This window comes from Chanos chanos, chromosome 9 (genome assembly GCF_902362185.1).
Source record: "Chanos chanos chromosome 9, fChaCha1.1, whole genome shotgun sequence".
In the NCBI taxonomy this organism is placed as follows: domain Eukaryota; kingdom Metazoa; phylum Chordata; class Actinopteri; order Gonorynchiformes; family Chanidae; genus Chanos; species Chanos chanos.
Genome location: NC_044503.1, coordinates 7,905,957 through 7,926,172, shown reverse-complemented (window position 1 = coordinate 7,926,172; position 20,216 = coordinate 7,905,957). Strand labels below are relative to the sequence as shown.

The 20,216-nt window shown below is 44.9% G+C and overlaps 1 protein-coding gene across 2 annotated transcripts in view; it reads left to right on the top strand.

Annotated features, from left to right (window-relative positions):
• The window catches only part of nfic (nuclear factor I/C), a 72,745-nt gene that overhangs the window by 15,652 nt on the left and 36,877 nt on the right, over window positions 1–20,216 (top strand). For both annotated transcript variants that reach the window (XM_030783759.1, XM_030783758.1), the window contains exon 2: window positions 6,168–6,699. In XM_030783759.1, coding sequence (XP_030639619.1) covers window positions 6,168–6,699 — 532 coding nt within the window. The remainder of the gene's footprint in view (window positions 1–6,167; window positions 6,700–20,216) is intronic.

Below are 20,216 nucleotides of genomic sequence, written 5' to 3'. Positions count from 1 at the left end.
AGTGTACTAGTCATTAAAACAGAACAATGGAATTGGAAAAATCTAACACTTTGAGCTACAGAGAACTGAAAATGAGAGTCATAGTTTAAATGAATTCAGATGTAAGACAGCTTGTTCATTAAGGCCGAGAACTCTTGCTTGTCACTGTATGAACCATTTCATTTTTTCGAATTTTCCCAGCGTTCCCACAACAAGACGGCCTTTGTTATTACGTTCTGTTTGTGTTTACCTTCACGGCCGCTCTTCACTAGCTTCCAGTTCAGTTATCACAAGACTTCATTCTCCAGCTCTCTAAAGTTCTCGTGCATCCATGCAGCTCTGTCATAGCACAACCCCCCCCACCCGACCCCTCCACACACACACACACACACACACACACACACACACGCGCAGACACGCATACAGTCTTACCTTATAGTCCGTTTTCCCACGTTAAGAGAGCTTGCTTAAGCTTTTCAAAGCACAGACAGACCCCCCCCCCCTCCACCACCCTGGCCCCCCAACTCTAGACACAGGAGTGTCTCAGACCAGCCCTGACACATGGCTGCTTCTGCTGGGAGCCCCCGAGGAACACACAAAAGACCTAAAGATCTAGCATGTATAAAGCATTAATTGTTGCTTTGATTGAAACGAAGTTAATTATGCTGATCCCTTGCGTCTAATCTTCAATAAACAATCCCTCGCTGCCCCCCCCCCCCTGTGGGAAGCCTGTGTTCTTTTATGGGCTGGTCTCACAGGTGCAGTTTGCTTTCTGTGTTCACATACTGGACCAAATTAAGAAGCAACATTGAAAGAAACCCTGCATGAGAATCAGTAACTTTTAATGCTCTGCTCTTAATATTGAGACTGTTGTTAGATATCCAAAGCATAGCAGGGAACTCTGGCTCCAATCAGTGTTGTCTTGTTCTTTTTCTGTATGTCTTTTCTTCGGTTGTGAGCTTTTTTCTACACCCCAACTGCCCCCCCCCCCGTCCCGTCCCGTCCCGTCCCCAACTACCCACCTTTCCCCTCTATGCTTCTCTCTCTCTCTCTCTCTCTCTCTCTCTCTCTCTTTCTTCCTCTCTCTCTCTCTCTTTTTCTTTCTCTCACTCGCTATTGTCATGGTGCATGGCTGAGGGCTGACTCAGCGTTTACATGGTGGCAAAGCAGGATGACTCACTGCTGGAAGTCAACACTACATCCCCTTTGACCCAGTTTAAATTCTGAGCCTTACCTTCTCTTATCACACTGGGATCCAGCCAATAAGTCTGTTAGAGCTGGTCTGTCCTTGATGACAGTCCCAGATATACAAGAGAATATGCTTTGCATATGTTAGGTATATGTTTACCGCACAGACGTGTAGTATCAGGAACTGTGGTTGAAATGTATCATTTTGAAGCGGGGATGATGTCACAACGTAAAAAGCGAGACCTTCTAGAGGTAAAGAGGGAACGCTGTGTGCTTGAGCCGACTCCAGTAAAACTTACGGATCTCTGAAAAAAGCTTCTATAGCTTCTCGCGTGACATCATTTTATTTCATTTCAGGGTCTTTTATGGCAAGCTCTGCTTCACTATAGCCTTTCAGGATGGATTCAACATGTTAGGTTTAAGGGTCCTTGCCTGGGAAGAAACTTTGCTTTCGGGCCAGATATTTTGCAATATTTTTCTCGTCAGTTTTTCAGGTTATTGTCTACTAATGTGCGCTGTTGCTTTTTAGTCCCACAGAAAAACACTATGGGGCTTCAGGCACATAATAATTTACCGTCTGGGGTAAGCAATGAAACGCAATAAAATGAAAAGAACGGCATAGTTTTTTTTTTTTTTGGAGTCATGGTAATGTGCATGCAAATGTAACATGTATTTTTTTTAAAATACTCCTCTGTAAATGGCTGTTCCAAGTGCAGAGTTGCGGCTCAGTAAAAGTGCAGCAGGCTGACCGTGGAGTGCGAGGCCTTGTAACCGAATCCATTATTCAGATCGTAGGTGATGTGCTGTTTTAGTAATATGCTACCATTAGCCAGCCAAAGAGGAAGAGGGAGAGTGGGATTCTTGTAAAGAGCTGGGAGAGAGAGAGAGAAAGAGAGAGAGAGAGAGCGAGAGAAAGAGAGAGAGAGAGAGAGAGAGAGCGAGAGAGTGAGCGAGAGAAAGAGAGAGAGAGAGAAAGAGAGAGAGAGAGAGAGAGAGAGAATGCTTACTCTATCCAGAGCCTTTGGCAGTTACAGCAACAATGCAGGAAGGGCGGTGAAGTGATTTCTGCCATTAAAGCTTAGAATGGCATTTTAGATTAATAGCAGACCTTCAGGAATTCAAAGCCCTGTAACAGTTTTATTCCTTTGACATACAGTAATCTAGCTTTGGCAAAGTGAAAAAAAATAATTGTCTGGTGTAAAAACCCATCCACTTATTCTTGTCAACGTATTTGTTATTTGTACAGTTGGCTTTGTCCAAAGAGCAAACGAACATGGCTTGGAAAAAATTCTACCACGTTATTCTGATCTTATTGGTGTGCTTTTGAAAATTACAGCTGAATAGAAATTATCCAAAATTATCTCCAGGTCTGGTGCTTGAGTGTTGGAAAAACTTCAGACTTAAGACTGGGACACGTGCTGGTGTCACATGACAGTCACCATAGCAACCCTCTGTGTCTGATCACAACTGTCCCGTTCTGTCATCGTCTAGGCTCCTCCCCCCCTCCCCACGCACTCTCAGCTCGGAAAAAGATTTGCGAAAAAATTACATTCTCTGTTTAAGACATAATAAAGATGGTATCCGAGCAACGGACAGGAATAAAAACACATTTCCCTGTGCTCTGCAATAACAAAATGATTCAATTACTGCATAAATACAGCTGTGAAGGCCATGGCTCCCCCCACTGTACGCAAAGCAGTGGCCTGGGGATTTTCAGGATACTCCTTTAGGCTCTAGCCTGTTCTTAAATCTCCAATCTGTGCATTCATGGCAGGTTTGCTATCATAGCTGGCCTGAATACTGCCACCAGAACTCTAGCTGATCAAAGATCTTCAGTTTAGCTGGCTATAGTGAGGCCATTCATCTGCTCTGTTTATCAATAACATTCTCATCGTTAATGTGTAAACAGATCCCGAGTCAAGGCAACCTTTTGATTTCGATTGTAGGAAAAGCGGAGCGTTGCGTTGGAGCGTGTCCAGGCCTAATATGGAAAAGGAGAGAGGGGAGGCTCACTGCGAAAAAAAAAAAAAAAAAAAAAAGTCCTTCGGTGTTTGCCTTTCTCTACGCCACTTTTTCATCTTTACGTTACTGGAGTAAACATGCTATAAGGGCAACTCCGGGTTTATACCAAGATAAACGGTCGCTTTCTGACCTGGATCTCTGCTGCGTCAGACGGCTGGTCTCTGTGCAGCTGTAATGAGTGTTGAGGGGGGTACAGTGATTTATACTAAGGAAGGTGTACAGGTGGTAGACAGACAGGTTTTTGTAGCTGTCCTAAGATGCCTGTTAAAGTTGGGCCTGCACACATGGAAGTTGCACAGGGGGGAGGAGGGGGGGGTTGTATGAAGGGGAGTGGAGGGGAGGGGGCAGTTGCTATGAAAACATTGGAGCATAATGAACCTGGAAGAGGGGGTATGAAGAAGGGAGGGGTCCTTTTCGAGTCCCGAAAATGTACCTTTTTTTTAAAATTTTTTTTTAACTTTAGTCTCCCAGATCAGAGTTTGACTCAAGCTGCCACAGAGCTATTTCCAATACGGCATTTCGGGGCAGAAAACGAAAGCCTAATTAGTGTTTATTTTTGCCTTAGGAGTGGTTTGTGGATATGCTTGTGCTGTAGTTTGTGTAATGAGAGCAATCCAATCCACAGGGCTGGGAAAACGGAGGGATACACGGACAGCAGCCTGTATGTAGCGGGGGTGGGGGGATGGGGGGGGGGTGAGCCGCCTTGTAAACGCGCTTCGCCTTCGACACACGCGGAGTATAGATTTCCCTCCATCTTCGGGAAAATCGAGCAGTTACACCGTTAAACTGTGAACTATACGCGTCATTATCGTTTAGTTTAGAATGCGCTACATCCTCAAGAACAGGTTCTCTGTCAAAAAGACATTCGTACCATCGCCCTGAGGTCGTAAAAAACGGTTTTGATGTACTTTGGGCAAAAGAGGCATTTGGTTGCCAAAAACTTTTCAGAAATTTGTAAAGGCCTCATCAGATTGTCTGTCTGGTTTCCAAGCCGGATCTCTGGTTTCTATCAGTGGCATGTCTCTGTGCTCTCTTTCTGTAAAGCTTTGGAAAGTTTACACAGTAACTCTATCGCTTCTGCATAAGACGTCTTCCGCCCCTGATTACAGATCTTTCTATATGCTGTATGTTAGAGCAGGCCAAGACAAGGGGACTCTAAACCTCAGAATTACAGCACAATGTTTTCTTTGAACTTCTTCTCCCGACATCAAGTCGAAATAACTGGAAATAAAAACACATTATACCCTGCTGCTGCAGCTCTCTGAGTAAAAATAGATGTTCAATCTGGCTTCCTCCTCTCGGTAAAGCTCACTGCTTTCAATACTCCATTTGAAACGCCCCTTAAAGGGACAGGCTATGGAACCTGAGTAAATGAAGAGCCATATGTCTTTAATAAAGCAGTATGCTGGGTGTAAACAATATGGAGACCGTATCACATCCTGTAATAGCGGGTTTCGTCCAGTGTATCGCGGCCCGCGACGAAAACTAGCAGGTGAAAGTCTAGCTGTACGTTCGACGCTTAGTAACGTGCTGAGCTAGACAGCTGAAAATGATACCTGAAAAAAAAAAAAAATGAAGGTGTTGTGTACTTATTCATAAAGGAAAAAAAAAAAAAAAAAAAAAGTAAAAAACCCACAGAGTCTCTTCTCAAGAAAAAAAAGGAAAGAACTACATTGGTTATCCTCAATCAAGTGAAAGTTTGGTATGGGAGGAATGGGGTTTTGAAGGTTTAACTGAAACCGATGTTGTGTGCCTTACGCCGGCAGTCATGGTTGGGACAGCTGGAAGTGTTTAAAGTGTTGTGCTGCTGAGAGAAGCGCAGACTCTTTTATTGCATGAGCTCCATGCAGTGTGCCTCAGTCATGTCCAATTACTCTCCCTCGGACCGGTCGTTACCGGGCTCCGGTTTGTGGGGTGATCTCTCTCTCTCTCTCTCTCTCTCTCTCTCTCTCTCTCTCTCTCTCTCTTTTTTTTTTCGTGTCTCTCCAACGTTCTCTCTTCTGAGACACCACATTAATGCACCTAGGTTTTTATGACATCATAGGGGAATAGGTCGTTGCCAAAAAAAAAAAAAAAAAGGGGAAAAAAAAAGGATGACGCCAGAGACAGATTTCTTGGGAGATAATTCCACCTGGATTATTCGCTGGTTTTCGTCAACCCCCTCCCCGCCCCTGCCGCCGCCGCCACAAGTTCACGCTCTTCAATGAGTTTTTACACATATGTAGCCTCCCATCATGTCTTCGTTATTGCTACGTATTTTTTTTTTTATAATCTTTTCAAGATTCTTTAACACAGACACACTCAAACATAATGTAAAAGAATTGGACATACTCTTTTCACATGCTGTAGAGACTCGGTTGGATCTTGTTATGATAATTGATAGTTTTGCCCAGTTAATGTTCAGTTGGGATGTAAATAAGGGGAAAGACTAGCACATTGGGGTTTTGAAATGTGAAAATATGGAAGCCATTAGTGACACCAAATGAACATTGCTAAATTATTGTCCTTTAAACAGTTAAGAAACTGTGGTTTGTGACTTGCCTAGCAGGCACACACATGTATATTGTTGTTGTTGAAAACCCACCACTAAAAGGGAAAATAATCAACAAAACATAATTGGATGAATTATTACTGCTTATGTTTGAATTGCTCTAAGAATGAAGACCATACACCAGCACGCATACAGTTGCTTTCTCCAAAGTCCCTTAAGTGTTTACTGGTCTGTGCATAGCAAACACATCCAGAATGAGGAAATGTGGTCTTAATTTAGATTAACTAATTTCTTAAACAGCTGAAAACCAAAGTAAACCCTTTATTTACAATTAATTTAACTGTCATTTTGTCATGTTACTCTCGCGTTCGGCAACGCATAGGTCAACTAGTTACAGAGATGAGATAAACACTGTGGTTTTAGTAAAATACAATGTTTTCTCCCATTTAGAGTCTGTACTAAAACACTCTTCTTCTGCCTCCTCCAGGATGAGTTTCATCCATTCATTGAGGCTCTGCTGCCGCATGTGCGAGCCTTTGCCTACACTTGGTTCAACCTCCAGGCCCGCAAACGCAAATATTTCAAGAAGCACGAGAAGAGGATGACGAAAGACGAAGAGCGCGCCGTCAAAGACGAACTTCTGGGCGAGAAACCTGAGGTCAAGCAAAAATGGGCGTCCCGTCTTCTAGCCAAACTGCGCAAGGACATTCGGCCCGAGTGCCGCGAGGACTTCGTGCTGTCAATCACGGGGAAAAAACCTCCTTGCTGCGTACTCTCAAATCCCGACCAGAAGGGCAAGATGAGGAGGATCGATTGCCTGAGGCAAGCCGATAAAGTGTGGCGACTGGACCTGGTGATGGTCATCCTGTTTAAGGGCATCCCTCTGGAGAGCACGGACGGAGAACGGCTTGTCAAAGGCGGGCAGTGTACCAACCCCATACTCTGTGTTCAGCCTCATCACATCAGCGTATCGGTCAAGGAGCTGGACCTCTACCTTGCGTACTTCGTACAGGAGAGAGGTGAGTGCTGACGTATCCGTTGCTACACCGACACAGTTGCAGGTTTAAGGCACTCCTAGCGTAGAGCTAACAGCTACGTCGAGCGATTTGTTTAGCCCACAGTCAGACGGGAAAAACAAATAATTCTTAGAAGCACTTTACACTCTCTCCTCTATACTAGGAACTGTCACTTAGTGTGGTACCGAGAACTATGCAGCAGCTATGGGGGGTGGATGTGCTTATAAAATTTACCCAAAGACGTTATTAGTGCGTTACCTGGAAAAGTCGCTGACTCATCTCCTTACAAGTAGTTAGTTTAGCAAAACCTATCTCCAATCTATAGATATTGTGATATTTTCAAGCAAGAGTTTTAGTGGCAAAACTATAGGCACTTGACTCTGTAGAACTTCTTTTAATGAGAGAGAGAGAGAGAGAGAGAGAGAGAGAGAGAGAGGCAGGGAGAATTAAACAGAGCCAAAGTCCTGACACTGTAAATCTCTTTAAATGAGCATGGTTCTGAACGCCAGCCTTAGAGATGTGTTAAAATTTACAATGTTGTATAAAAGGGTGTAGCCTGGTGGTTAGTGGGCAAAGCTGGGAGCCAGCTGATGTACAGCCTGCCGGGCAGAGTTGGAACCACCCTGCCCACTCTTGGCATCCCTCACCCTTTTACACAGTTTCGCTCTTTGCCCCATACTTTCTGCCTTGCCTGGACGGAACAGTCATGACGTGAAACCGATATCTGCACCGTTGTGTCATAGGCCAGTACGAACAGTATGTTTTTACATCGCGGAACTGTACGTGTTGAGAAATTAATCAACGAATTTTTTTTTTTTTTTTAAGGAATTGTACTTGATGTGCATTTAAGTGTTTTTAGGCTACTCGGTATTGTAGTCCGCCCCCCGACCCCAACCCCGACCCCTTATGTCACTCTGTCTAGGCTGAAAGGAAAAAAAATGCCCAGAAAGTCAGTCCTGCCTTTAACATTGTCCTTTGGGGATAAAAACCACTTAGCTTTTCCATGCACTCACGTATGACTGTTGAGCTCGGGAGCTCTGGTCTGTCTCACTGTGTGTGTGCATACTAAATCAAAACAGCATGGGGTGATAGGGTGTAGCTGAGTGTCCCGTATATTAGAATGAGGAAATAAGTGAGTGAGTGAGTGCGTGCCTGTGGACGTGTGTGTGCGCGCGCGCGTGTGTGTGTGTGTGTGTTTTAGGGGTGCTCTATACGCAGTGCAGTAGGCCACTAACTGTGACTCAGCAACCTCTGTCTCTAAACAGTGAGATACATTATTCAAATTCCCCAGGTGTAGCGTCGTTTTCTTCAGCTTTTACTCCATTACTTTGTCTCAGCCGTTTTAGAAATTAGCCAAAATGACCTCACCGCATTCTGTCTCCTCCTAGTTCATTCCTAAGAAATTCTGGGAAACAATGACTACGAGTTTCATGTTTATATATGTGTGCAGTCAACCTTTTATCTATGTAACAATACACAGTAGAGATTAGGAAAATGGAAAGGAAACGTTTAGGAAAATTTGTCATGCATGTTTATTAGATATTTGTCAGTGTTTTGGTGGTTTTTAGTGCCAGTAAACTGTAAAAGCCAGTCTTACTGGGACAAAGTATGACTGATTTTACCCACTCCACACCTGCTAGAGTGTACAAGCATGGCTACTCCAGAGAGAGAGAGAGAGAGAGAGAGAGAGAGAGAGAGAGTCATGCATTCAGAATTATTTTTGTCCTCAGCTGCAGCCCTCTCTCTCTCTCTCTCTCTCTCTCTCTCTCTCATTCTCTCTCTCTCTCTCTCTCTCATTCTCTTTCTCCGCTGCCCCTGCCACTCATCTACCTCCCCCTGTCTCTTCTCTTCTCTTCTCTTCTCTTCTCTTCTCTTCTCTTCTCTTCTCTTCTCTTCTCTTTCCTTCTCTTCTCTTCTCTCTCTCCCTCCTCTCCACTCTCCCCACCCTTTCAGGCGACCTTCACCCTCGGCTGTCTGGGTCACAGTGGCGGCCTCCCTGTCACCTGACCAGCCTAATAGCCTACAAACTCCTGGCTGTAAACACGCAGATAAGGGGCTGCAGCTTTTCACTTTCACTCAGACCAAAGGCAGAGGAGGGAGGTGGGAAGTAGTGAGTGAGTGAAGGAAAAGAAGGAAAGGAGGAGGGGAGGGGAAGAGTAGAGAGAGAGCGAGGGAGAGGGGGGGGGAGAGAGAGAGAGAGAGAGAGAGGAGGCAACCAGTCAGCATTTGGTCTTAAAGGCACAGTGCGTTCTTTCACGTCCAAAGCATGTCATCCTCCGCTTTTCGTCCTCTCTCTCTCCCTCTCTCCCTCCCTCCCTCCTGCGCTCTGGCGCTTCCCCGTAGCAGTTCAACAGGGCCAGCACTGTTAAGCCATTACACAGCAACACCAGCTGGGAAGCACTGAGCGTCTGCTCCCGCTCATTTGCTGTGGTATGTTTTGGTATCTTTACTAATGAAGCAGAGTCCAGGCCATGGGGCCCACATCGCACCGAGTCCAAGGACGAGGTAGCAGCACCCTCATCGTCGTCCTTCTCAGAATCAAGAGGGCTTGAACGTTAGAATGAGACAAACTAAAAGCCTCTTGTGTATAAAAAAGAAAAAAAAAAAAACCAAAAAAACTTTTAAAAGTAAAGTCATACATGACGAAAGATTAGGCCGTCGTGCTTACCGAGGGACTGTGTAGATAACAAAACACAACTTTTCTAGGACGTTCCAAGTCATGGATTGCTGTTTTCGTTGTTTTTTTGTTTTTTTTTTACGTGGAGCAATGGCACTGCTCTCCAGATATCTTCTTAACAATTAATCACTAGCTCAAGCGCAGCTGGTGGAATAAATATGGCGTAAAAACATGTCATAACAAATGGCATGGTGGTTTTACTGATTTAACAAAACACGCTTCTCAGTGGAAGTTCGCGCCAGCCAGAAGTCCCGTCAAACCAAGGCTCTTCCCTTCAGCCGTGACCTTGCCATGAACTCCCTCTTTCTGTATTGGCGGTTGGTGAATGGTGTGGCACAAGATGCACTTTGTGTGTGCTTGGTCTTTCTCTCTCTCTCTCTCTCTCTCTCTCTCTCTCTCTCTCTGTCTGCTCATGTGAGCCTGCACTGTATGTTGTAGTGTAAGCAGAGCTGTTTGCAGTAGAGCACGATGTTTCAGTGCTGTCTGAAACACATACATGTACACACACACGCACACACATGCAAACACACACACACACACACACACATACATGTGTGTACAGACATACTTAGACACATGCACGCACGCGCACGCACACACACACACACACACACACACACACACACACACACAAGCGCACACACACACAGTAAACACAGCGGCGCAGGAATGTGCTCCACTGCTCCGGCAACGGAAATTTAGGAGGGGCGGGAGGATGGGGGTCACCTCAGGTCAAGTTTAGCCTAGTTTTTCTGCCTCCAACAGGGGGAGGTGTTCTGCACTCCACTTTTTCTTCTTAAAGGGCCCGCAAATGGAATTACAGAGGTGTGTCATTTCACACTCAGTTCTGAACTGTGCTGTGTGCACTGATCGAATCTGAGGTGGTTACAATACCAAATGCGTACATTTGATAAGCCAGAGTCAGTGGGTGTCTAACAAAAACCAGATTTTTTCATTGATATGCCAATATCAAAAATAACACTGTACAGTGAAGTGTTTAGTGTTCCCTTACATAGCTACACAATTAGACACAGACACATCTCGACTCCGCGCTTCTGTCCTGGACACATGAACAAGCTGAATAAAAACGGAAAGCTCTTTAAGGGTGGACCAAGCGTTTACAGTAAATAAACGCACGAAAGGTCTTTCCTTTTGTAAGCCTATCTCTCTGCGGTCTTTTCCAACAGGGAAGCCACCGGGTCCTAGTCACGGTTCTCTTCTCTCTCGATGTTCTCTCTCCGAAGAGAAAATCCGCGTGACCGCGCTGCGTCCTCAACTCTCGCGCTGGCCCGTCTCACTGTTCAATATTTTAATGGGCCTTCAGTTTCTCCATGGACCCTGCCATTTCCTTTGTTACTGCCCCTTTGATGACGGATTCTTTACCCTCATCTGCATGGTACAACCTGTGCTCGTTTTAGAGAAGATAATGAGGGAAAAACAACCTCATGTAGATAGATGGATAGATAGAGAGAGAGAGAGAGAGAGAGAGAGAGGGAGAGATAGGCAACAGCACAGGGAGGTCACTGATGAAAGTCAAAGGCAATGCAGCTCAGCTCTCGTGTTAATCAATCTAGCAGATCGATTTGCTGTGTGCAGGCTGGCAGAATGCAGACACTGTGCTGATGAGGAACTGTGTGCTGCAGGAGAGAGTGAGAGAGACCGTGCTTTGGCACATGAGTGTGTGTGTGTGTGTGTGTGTGTGTGTGTGAACGGGTAATGCGGAGAGCCGAAACGCCGAAACACCGACCGCTTATCCAGACGATGAATTTAGAGTAATTCATTCAGAGGAATTCATTTAAGAGCGTGTGAGCAAGAGGCTTCATTTTTCTCTTTAGTTTTATCTCACTGCTTCAGACTAAAGTACAAACTCAGCACAGTCTCCTACGTGAAGCGCACACAATGGCCATGCTGAGTGACAGTGTTTGTCATACAGAGATATGGAGGAAGCCCTGAAGTACTTTTATGTCTTTTACAACAGCAGTGCAAGGCTTAAGCCCAAGAGTTTGAGCGGTCATTCACATTATATGGTTGTTTGAATTCAATCAAATGTATATGTATCATCATCATATATTTCCTTTCTCTGTATCTTAATCAAAAACCACCCCGGACTTGGGCCTCATCAACACCATCGACAGCACTGATGTCTCCTGCTGATATGGAATACATGCATCACAGTGTTTGCCTTTGTTATTTTGTAGTTATAAGATTAACCACCTCTCAGTTTCTCACTATGAGTTTTTCTTTTTTAAAAACACCATTTTTTACACATCACGTCATCTGGTCTCTTATTAACTATAGCTTTAACTGTTATCGCACCGTAAAAGAAAAGCGCGTTTGTAAGCCTTTTTTTTTTTTTTTGAAATCCCAAACAACCTGGAGTAAAAGCGTTCCTATGATCCTTATCCCCGTTCATAGCAGAGGCCTAAGTCAGTCGCGTTGACTGCGCACGCGGGGTAAAAAAGCAGCCGTCTGCGATGGGTGGCTGCCAGGACATGTCTGAGTGTTCTTCGCCCCCCCGACGAATGCGTCACACTTACTTTTCAACAACGTGTCAGCTGCAGCCTCATCTGCACCTAATTGCAGTTGGGCCGTAAATGTTGTTCCCTGCTCTCTCCCTCTCCGTCTCCCTCTCTCTCTCTCTCTCTCTCTCTCTCTCCCTCTCCCTCTCTCTCTCTCTCTCTCTCTCTCTCTCCCTCTCCCTCTCCCTCTCCCTCTCTCTCTCTCTCTCTCTCTCCCTCTCTCTCTCTCTCTCTTTCTCTCTCTCTCTGCGGTTCAATCCAAGCGCAGACCGCCAGACCGACGGATCCCAATTTTCCTGCTTACTAATTGGGATGAAGTGTCTTTCATTTCGTGTTCCTGCGTGGAGGTAACCCAGCGGCCACCCTCTCTGGGAATCTGAGTTTATAGCCCTTTTTTTTCCCTCCTTTTATAACAGAAAGAGGAGAATGGACGTGGGAGTACGGAATGTGGGGTAATGCTGAAAGAGAGAGAGAGAGAGAGAGAGGATAAGAGAGAGAGGGAGAGAGGGTAAGAGAGGGAGAGAGGGAAGAGAGAGAGGCAGAGGGACAGAGAGAGAGAGAGAGAGAGAGGGTAAGAGAGAGAGAGGGTAAGAGAGAGAGAGGGAAGAGAGGGAGGCAGAGGGACAGAGAGAGAGGGTAAGAGAGAGAGAGAGGGAAGAGAGAGAGGCAGAGGGACAGACAGAGAGGGTAAGAGAGAGAGAGAGAGAGAGAGGGTAAGAAAGAGAGAGAGAGGGTAAGAGAGAGAGAGACAGAGGGTAAGAGAGAGAGAGACAGAGGGTAAGAGAGGGAGAGAGGGAAGAGAGAGAGAGAGAGGGTAAGAGAGAGAGAGAGAGGCAGAGGGACAGAGAGAGAGGGTAAGAGAGAGAGAGAGAGAGCTTTTACCCATATAAAAATATTTCCTCTACTTTGCGTGCACCCAGCTGCTGTTGTGTAGATAGACGGCTTCATTGACAGGGCATGTCTTGACTGTGGCAGGCTCCCTCTGTGTCTACTACTTGTCTTACTGCTGCCCTCCCCTCCCCTCCGCGATACAGCCCTCACAGCTGTCAGCTATGTGTATGAGTGTGTGTGTGTGTGTGTGTGTGAGAGAGAGAAAGAGAGAGGGAGAGAGTGTGTGTGTGTTGGTGAAACAGACAGAGCCCTTCAGAATCTCCCACGACACACAAACACACAAACAGACACACATCTTTATTGTCCAGCTGTTTAATCTGATTTGGGCCAATATCATGGCAGGACAAGCGAAGATTCGGTATGTGTTTGCAAGCAGCTAGGTTGTTAAGATTGTCAAAATAAATGATCAGTTTAATTATTGTTGACCTGACGGAGCTTTCTGACTGACAGCCACTTGGACCCGTACAGACGTTCTGTACACGCATAAAATGCACTCATCACAGTCGCATTTGAAACAACTCAACTTCAAAGCCTTCAGCCTCATTTTATAGGGTTTTTCTTTTTTTTTTCTTTTTTTTTGAGTCAGCTGGTTATGATGCTGCCTAAAACAGAGTGTTCGCCTCATTGCACCAAGGATTAGAAAAAAAAAGCAAATCTTTAAAAAAAAAAAAAAAAGATGATCTTACCTCAGCATGTTGATGCTTTTGCAACATGGATTAAAATCCCCTGGATTGAGTTTTGGTTTCGATCTGACTTTAATCTCGAATGCGTCTCCACAGATGGGAAACTGTATTTGGTATCGTTTTTCCATCTCGCTTGTCTGCGTCCTCTTACGAGGCCTGAAATGACGGCAGCGGAAGACGCTCCTGTTGCGACTCATTCTCTCTCAGCTTTTGTTCTTAGCCGTGACACTCTATCTGTCTGCTATAGCTGAAACTCTGATGCATCAACTGAAACTTCTGCCAGACATGCTGTGAGGTTTTGTGACGCAGGATGTCAAAGGTGGCAGGAGAGGGGGGGGGGGGGGGGTGGTGGTGCGTGTTTCTATATGAATACCCACGATTCTTTCATGTGGCGAACGAAAAAAAAATAACCATATGACAAATTACTCCGGCATAAAATTTCCCGACGCGACCTATAGACAAAGTGTGAATCAGTTATTTTCAATCTAATTGATGTGTCTCTTTGATATGTTTAGCCGTTATTTTTATGAACTCTGACTTAAAGATTGTATAGATCTGAGATCGTTTAGTTGGAATTAGATATATGCCTAAATTGGAACTAAATGTATCTGCTTGTCGTGCCTGTGGACTGTTTTCTATGGCTTTTGTTTGTTTCGCTTTTACTACTGGCCAGGAATCCACCGCCCTCTCGTTTTTGTTTGACACGTCTTACAAGACCAGCTCTTTTGCCGAGTACACGCAATGTAAGGGAACAGAGAAGCTTGTGTAGCAGGGTTCAGTCTTTTGGCCTCTCTTCTCTCTGTCTCTTTGAAGCCCATGTTTAGGGTTCGCTTCGAGCAGAACGAGGCCCCTGGAGACGAGAGGGTGTTGGATGGAGAGTAGCTGATCAAAGTGCCGAGGAGAAGATGTGACAGATGAAGGGCAAACATGAGGGGAAGAGTGCAGCACCTTCCAGACCAGGCAGGACTAGGTCCCTCCCAGACTGCCTGGGCAAAGTCTTTCATTCTCTGACTAGACCTACATTCTGGCCTCCTTTCAGAGAGCCAAGCAAGGACACACACACACAAAAAGACACAGAAACGCATATACGCACACGCACGGTGTTTGTCAGGGAGTTTACGCACACGCACACGCTCTAGATCGTGGTATTTCCCTGCAACTGTGTTCCATGGAGAATGAGAAGTCATCGATCGTCTGGGCTCTTTGTCACCCTGCTGCCCGCCTCGTGAGCGTAGGAAAGGGACTTTGCCTACTCTTACTTTAAAGTGTTCAGAACTCAACTTGTTTGACATGTGTTTACCAACTAAAACTTGGCTGCGATAGCTGAATGATGTGATAAGGAGGTTCACTTATTGGTTTTGTGGTTTAGCAACTTTTCTAAAACATTGGCAGGGAGAAGAATTGTACTGGTTTTTATAGAAGTTCTACCACTGTGTGTAATTACGTCGAGAGATTCATCTTTTCCAAGATGTATTAAAAAATCAATACCACGATAAACAAGCCCATTTACATTTATAATGATAATAAATTCAACGAGACTTTTTTTTTTTATTTTTTTAAGTTTTTGACCATTTACCTCTCAGCTCTGTCGTGCATTTTTCCTTCCTTAATTCAGCTTATCACGTGAGAGCTTTCCAGACAGACGCGCAGGAGGGGCATGGCTTTGATTGGCTTCTGTACTAATAGTTTAAATGAAACAGAACAAATAAAACAACTCATTATCGGGGGGGGGTAGAGTGACGTAGCGCGTACTCTGCCCCAAGATCAAAGCGTTCGGTCGTGCTGAGGCATGGGACGTTGCCCAGCTCTGAGTCGCTATCTCTGCCTCTGTCTTCACGGCCCAGGCTGACTGGCCTGCTCCTGTGGGTTGTGGCTCTTTTGTAATTGAGTCTGGCTTCCTTGACAGCAGTTAAGAGCATAAACAGTTTTGCGTAAACGGTTATTCCCCCATCCCCCATTTATATCCAGCCGCTGCTACGTCATTCGCTTCGCGTCAGCGTGTTCTGAGCCGTATCAGAGCGAGACTACAATTTACCATCAGTAAATTCAGATTCCACCGCGGCCGTTTTAGAATAACCTGTCAGAAATCGTGTGGGGTTTTAGCCACGCGTATTGTTAATTATATGTATGTATATATATATATTTTTTTTTTGCCACTTGCTCGTATGAATTCTGGGTATTCAGTTCTCAGTGAATGATTATAAGACGTCTGCATTTGTACATTGCTGTAGTGTGCATAACCATACTCATTACTGTGTACTATTTATAGTTGTAGTGAAACATAACTATAAAAGGTTTGGAAGAGCAGTGATTTCTGTTATTACCCCCCCCCCCCCTTGCTCAAGCACATTTAAACGTCCTGGAAGTGTCGTACCTCGACGCTGTTATTTTTTTTTTCCCTCCCTCATTTGGAAGGGGAGTCCTGGGAGACCCTCGCTCCATCTCGTCCTAGTTCAGAGACCATCTCATCATCGCCTCATCATTTTTCCCAATCGGACCCCCCCCCCCCCTTGCACCCCCCACACCCCCGCCCTCAAAGGAAGCAATTAGGACCCTTCCTTTAATCCCTGCAGTTAAAAAAAAAGGGAGATTGCAGACTGCTTTGACAGCCAAATGAAGCATAAGTGGCTATTTTTACAGAGGTACTGCTGTTTGAAAGAGCCTGGTTGGAATTCAGCTCAGGCCAGACCATGTGAATTTTCCTCTCAAAAAGCTTTTGTGCTTGATATGAATGATGAACTAGATCATTAGATAGTTCAAATCTTAAAAAAAAAAAAGAAAAAAAAGAATGACGTTGTAGTTGTTGTTGGAAGAAGTTGAAGTCATTTTATTTGTTGTTCATTCCATGAGGATAGCTTAACTGCTGGGGTGGTCAGTGTTAAGTCCTGTATTTTCTATTTTGGACAAAATCGTCTCTTTCCGTACCAAAGTCAACACAGAACAAGCACAGCAAAAAAAAACCCGGTGGATTCGGTGTTGCTTTTTTACACTAAGAAGAGACCAGCGACCTTTCACCGTGTCCTTTAATGGACTCGAAATAAGCACTGACAAATTCATGTGGCAAGGCACTGCAGATTCCGCAGAACAACACAGCTGGGAGCAATCAGGCCTCCCTGCCTCCTTGTCTCTCCATCCTTCCTTTCTCTCCCACTCTATCTCTTCCTATCGCACTTCTTCCGCCTGTGTATGACATCAGCCGTGGCTCCGTTTACAGTCTAGCCACATGACGGCGATTTAGCATTAGCTTAGCCAAAGTTAACAAGATATACGCGAGTAGGAAAACAGTAAATGAAAGCGCATTGTTTTAGGACAGCATGGGTCGTGGTGTTAAAACGTGGGCTATGGTTATTGTATTTCGGGTATCCTGGGTTATCTGTTCCAGTGACAGCTATAGATAAAGGCATTTTTTTGGTTCGGACCCTAAAAAAGAAAACCGTTATTTCTTCATCGTATGTCAAGCAGACAGGTCTTCTTGCATGTCTTGTGTAATTTGATCTCACTGATTTTTTTATGTGTGTTTCTCTGATTTATTATCAATATTGGAGACAAACAGGAATGTGCTTTGACTGTAATAGAAGTTCTGTGGTTCACTGACATGAATTGCCTTGACTGTCATCTTAATTTAAAAACTGCATCTCTGAAGCTATACTCTGTTGTCCATAATGACTCTCATATGCGTTGCAGCCAATAGCAAAGCAATAGTAAGTTAACCTTGTCTAACATCATGATGTAATTCACAAGGATCAGCTTACCTTTCAGCCATGCATGGCATATTGTAAGTGCATGGAGTTCGCACATATTTTTTGCATAAGCATCAGGGAAAAAAAAAATCTCTGTCGTTTTCAATTATCTATACATGCAGCATGTGTAAACTTTTTTTTGTTCTGAAAGCAATCAGTATTATGTTTCAGTTACATAACGAACACGTAATTGTGCCAGAAATATAAGAATTTATTTATGGCTTCCTGTGTCATGAGTTTGATCACAAACTCTTAAAAAGAAACAGAGAGAGAGAGAGAGAGAGAGAGAGAGAGAAAACACAGAGGGGGCTTGGGGCTTGATGTTTAAGAATGTGTGAATCTGTGTTAGGAAGACAGTCCTATCGAGAGAAACTAAAATCACAACGTATAGCGTCTGCCAAAGAGGATGTGGAAATCATTGACCTTAATTTTGAACAGAAAGGATATTGAACCGAGGCTGACGGTTCTCTTCCCCGTCGGGTTTTCTCTCACGCGGTGTTATTTGCACTAAACCAAAGGCAAATCCCAACAGGCCAGCAGCACTCTCGCTGTAGCACCAGGCATAACCTCGTTGGCACTGCTTCTGTTTGCTTTCCTTGAATGCAAAATGGCCCTGGTGCCCTCTGTCTCTCTCTCTCTCTCTTTCTCTCGCTTGCTCTCTCTCTCTCTCTCTCTCTCTCTCTTTCTCTCTAGTTGGGCTTATTTTTCCATTTTCTTTTTTCTTTCTTCATCTCTGAAAGGTCTTCCGTTTGTTCATTTTGTCTTTTTTTGCGTCTTGCTTTGCTCATGTCTGTCTTTCATTCCATTCTCCCCTGCGCATTTACAGACAGAGTGTGGTCTTTCTGATGTGCTGATCTTGTTGTATTTAAGCTTTTTTTTTTTTTCTTTCTCCTCTGTGGCTTATTTTTCATAGCTACCAGGCGATACATCGTCAATATTGTTTTTAAATGAGGCAATAAAAAGGGGGGGGGGGGCAGGAATCAAATAAAGGCTTACCAGTAAAATGCAGGAAAATATTGTTGCAGGGCCATTGTGGTTGTGTCAAAATACATTATTTACACCGTCATTCTAGCATATCTTTATTTAAATTTAAAGCCTCATTAATATCACGCTCCCCATTGACTTTAAACCTTATTCCGTGTGTGGTTCCTCAAAAAAAGAAAAAAAAAAAAAAGAAGAAGAAGAAAATAAAATCCATATTTCTGCATTTTATTATTTCATTTGGATTTAGTTTGAAAGAATGACGTCTGCTAGGAAGCGTTTCTTCTTCCAAGCCTAAACCAATCTAAATACAGATCTGCGCTTTCAACTACAAAGCCCCCCTTTTTAGTTACAATGGAGCCAGTCTTTCGCTGCAGTCTATCTTTTTGGACTCTAACGAGTAATGAGTAAGTGCAATGACCAGGCACCTTGGCACAGCGCCAGGGGGTTTGAGTAAACAGTTCTATAAGGGGTGGAGCAGGAAGCCAAAGTCTGAGGTGCCTCCAGGACTTCAGGCTAGAGGAGGGGCTGTCCCGCTTAACCCCGCCCCCCCAGCACACACACACCTGTCACTCTGGACTCAGTGAATTTACCGCTAGGACACTGGGCAGAGTCTAAAGATTGAGCCGGGCCCCGCGTGTTTGGCAATTAATCTCCGTAATCGCCTGTGTCAAGGCAGGCTCTGGGGCATCACACGTTCGCAGTAAGCAGAGCCCCGCAGTGAATTAACTATACGTCCCTGCGGGCAATGGCTTTCAAACGAGCCTCTTGCGTAGCTTTAATCTCAGCTCGTTTTTTTTTTTCTCTCTCTCTTTTATACGCTCATCTGCGCGTCTGAAACTTGTGTTGCTCATTGACTGAGTACCGAACGCGCTACATATTGTTAGAGAAAGGACACAAACGAGAGCAAGACTGATGGCCTGCGACGCGCGGTTCCCTCGAGGAAAGACGAACCGCGGGCTCATTTTCTTTGCGGGTTCGTAATTGAAGACGTCTTTTGTTTTTGCTTAGTATTTTTTTTGTTTTATGTCCGTTAACCTTAAAAATCAATTCATCAGAGACAAATAGGCATTGATATTAAGCAGCTGCTAGGAGCCCCCCCCCCCCCGTTAAGACAAACAAATAAACAACATGCGGGATGGAGGGGGGGGGGGGGGCTGTTTGTGACAGCCTTACAGGCGGCTGTCCATCTGCTCTCTGACAGAGTGAGGTTACTACTGGCAGGTGGGATATAGCAAGACACACCTGGAACATTGTAAAAAAAACAAAAAAAAAACAGAGATAGACAATATATATCATTTCTGGGTATTTCTATGTGTGTGTGTGTGTGTGTGTGTGTGTGTGTGTGTGTGTGTTTGTGTCCTTTCCTTTTTAGGCTGCTTTGCTTTAAGCTGCTATAATCCATGCAGTAGTATTTTTTGTTGTATATATTTACTGAGTGAACTTCGTATAGCCTTTCACACTTCAAAGAGCTCTTTTGTGTTCCCCCATTACTCCCACCCTCCCAATGCCCTTTTCCCAGTGTTCCCAGCATAAACCCAGCTGCCTATGGCTCACATGGAGCCATGCCAAATCTGGCAGCTGGCATCGCTGGTGGCACTGTGAGACAATGGCGCTGCCACTGATGGTATGCTTGGCCCACCGCCCATTCCTCTAGAAGGAGAGAATGAGGGGGAGGAGGAGGAGGAGAAGGGAGGTGGGGGGGGGGGGGGGTGTGTGAAAAAAAACCCAGCAGGAGCGCACCCACTCGAAGAACGAAAAAAAGGAAGAATGAGCAATTATATGGTTGTTTAGGTTTACTCAACACCCCCCCCCCCCCCCCACACACACACCCATCCACTCACCCAACCCCCCCCTCCCCCCCCCCCCTTTCTCACCCTCCCTCCAGCTAATTTATTAAGCTTTGATTAAAACCCTCTCCATTCCACAACGTACATCTGGCTGAATGAGACAGCTGCCTAATGTCAGAGAATAATTACAACTGCGGAGACCGGTTTGTTTGCGAGCCGTATGTTCCGGAGCGTTCTCC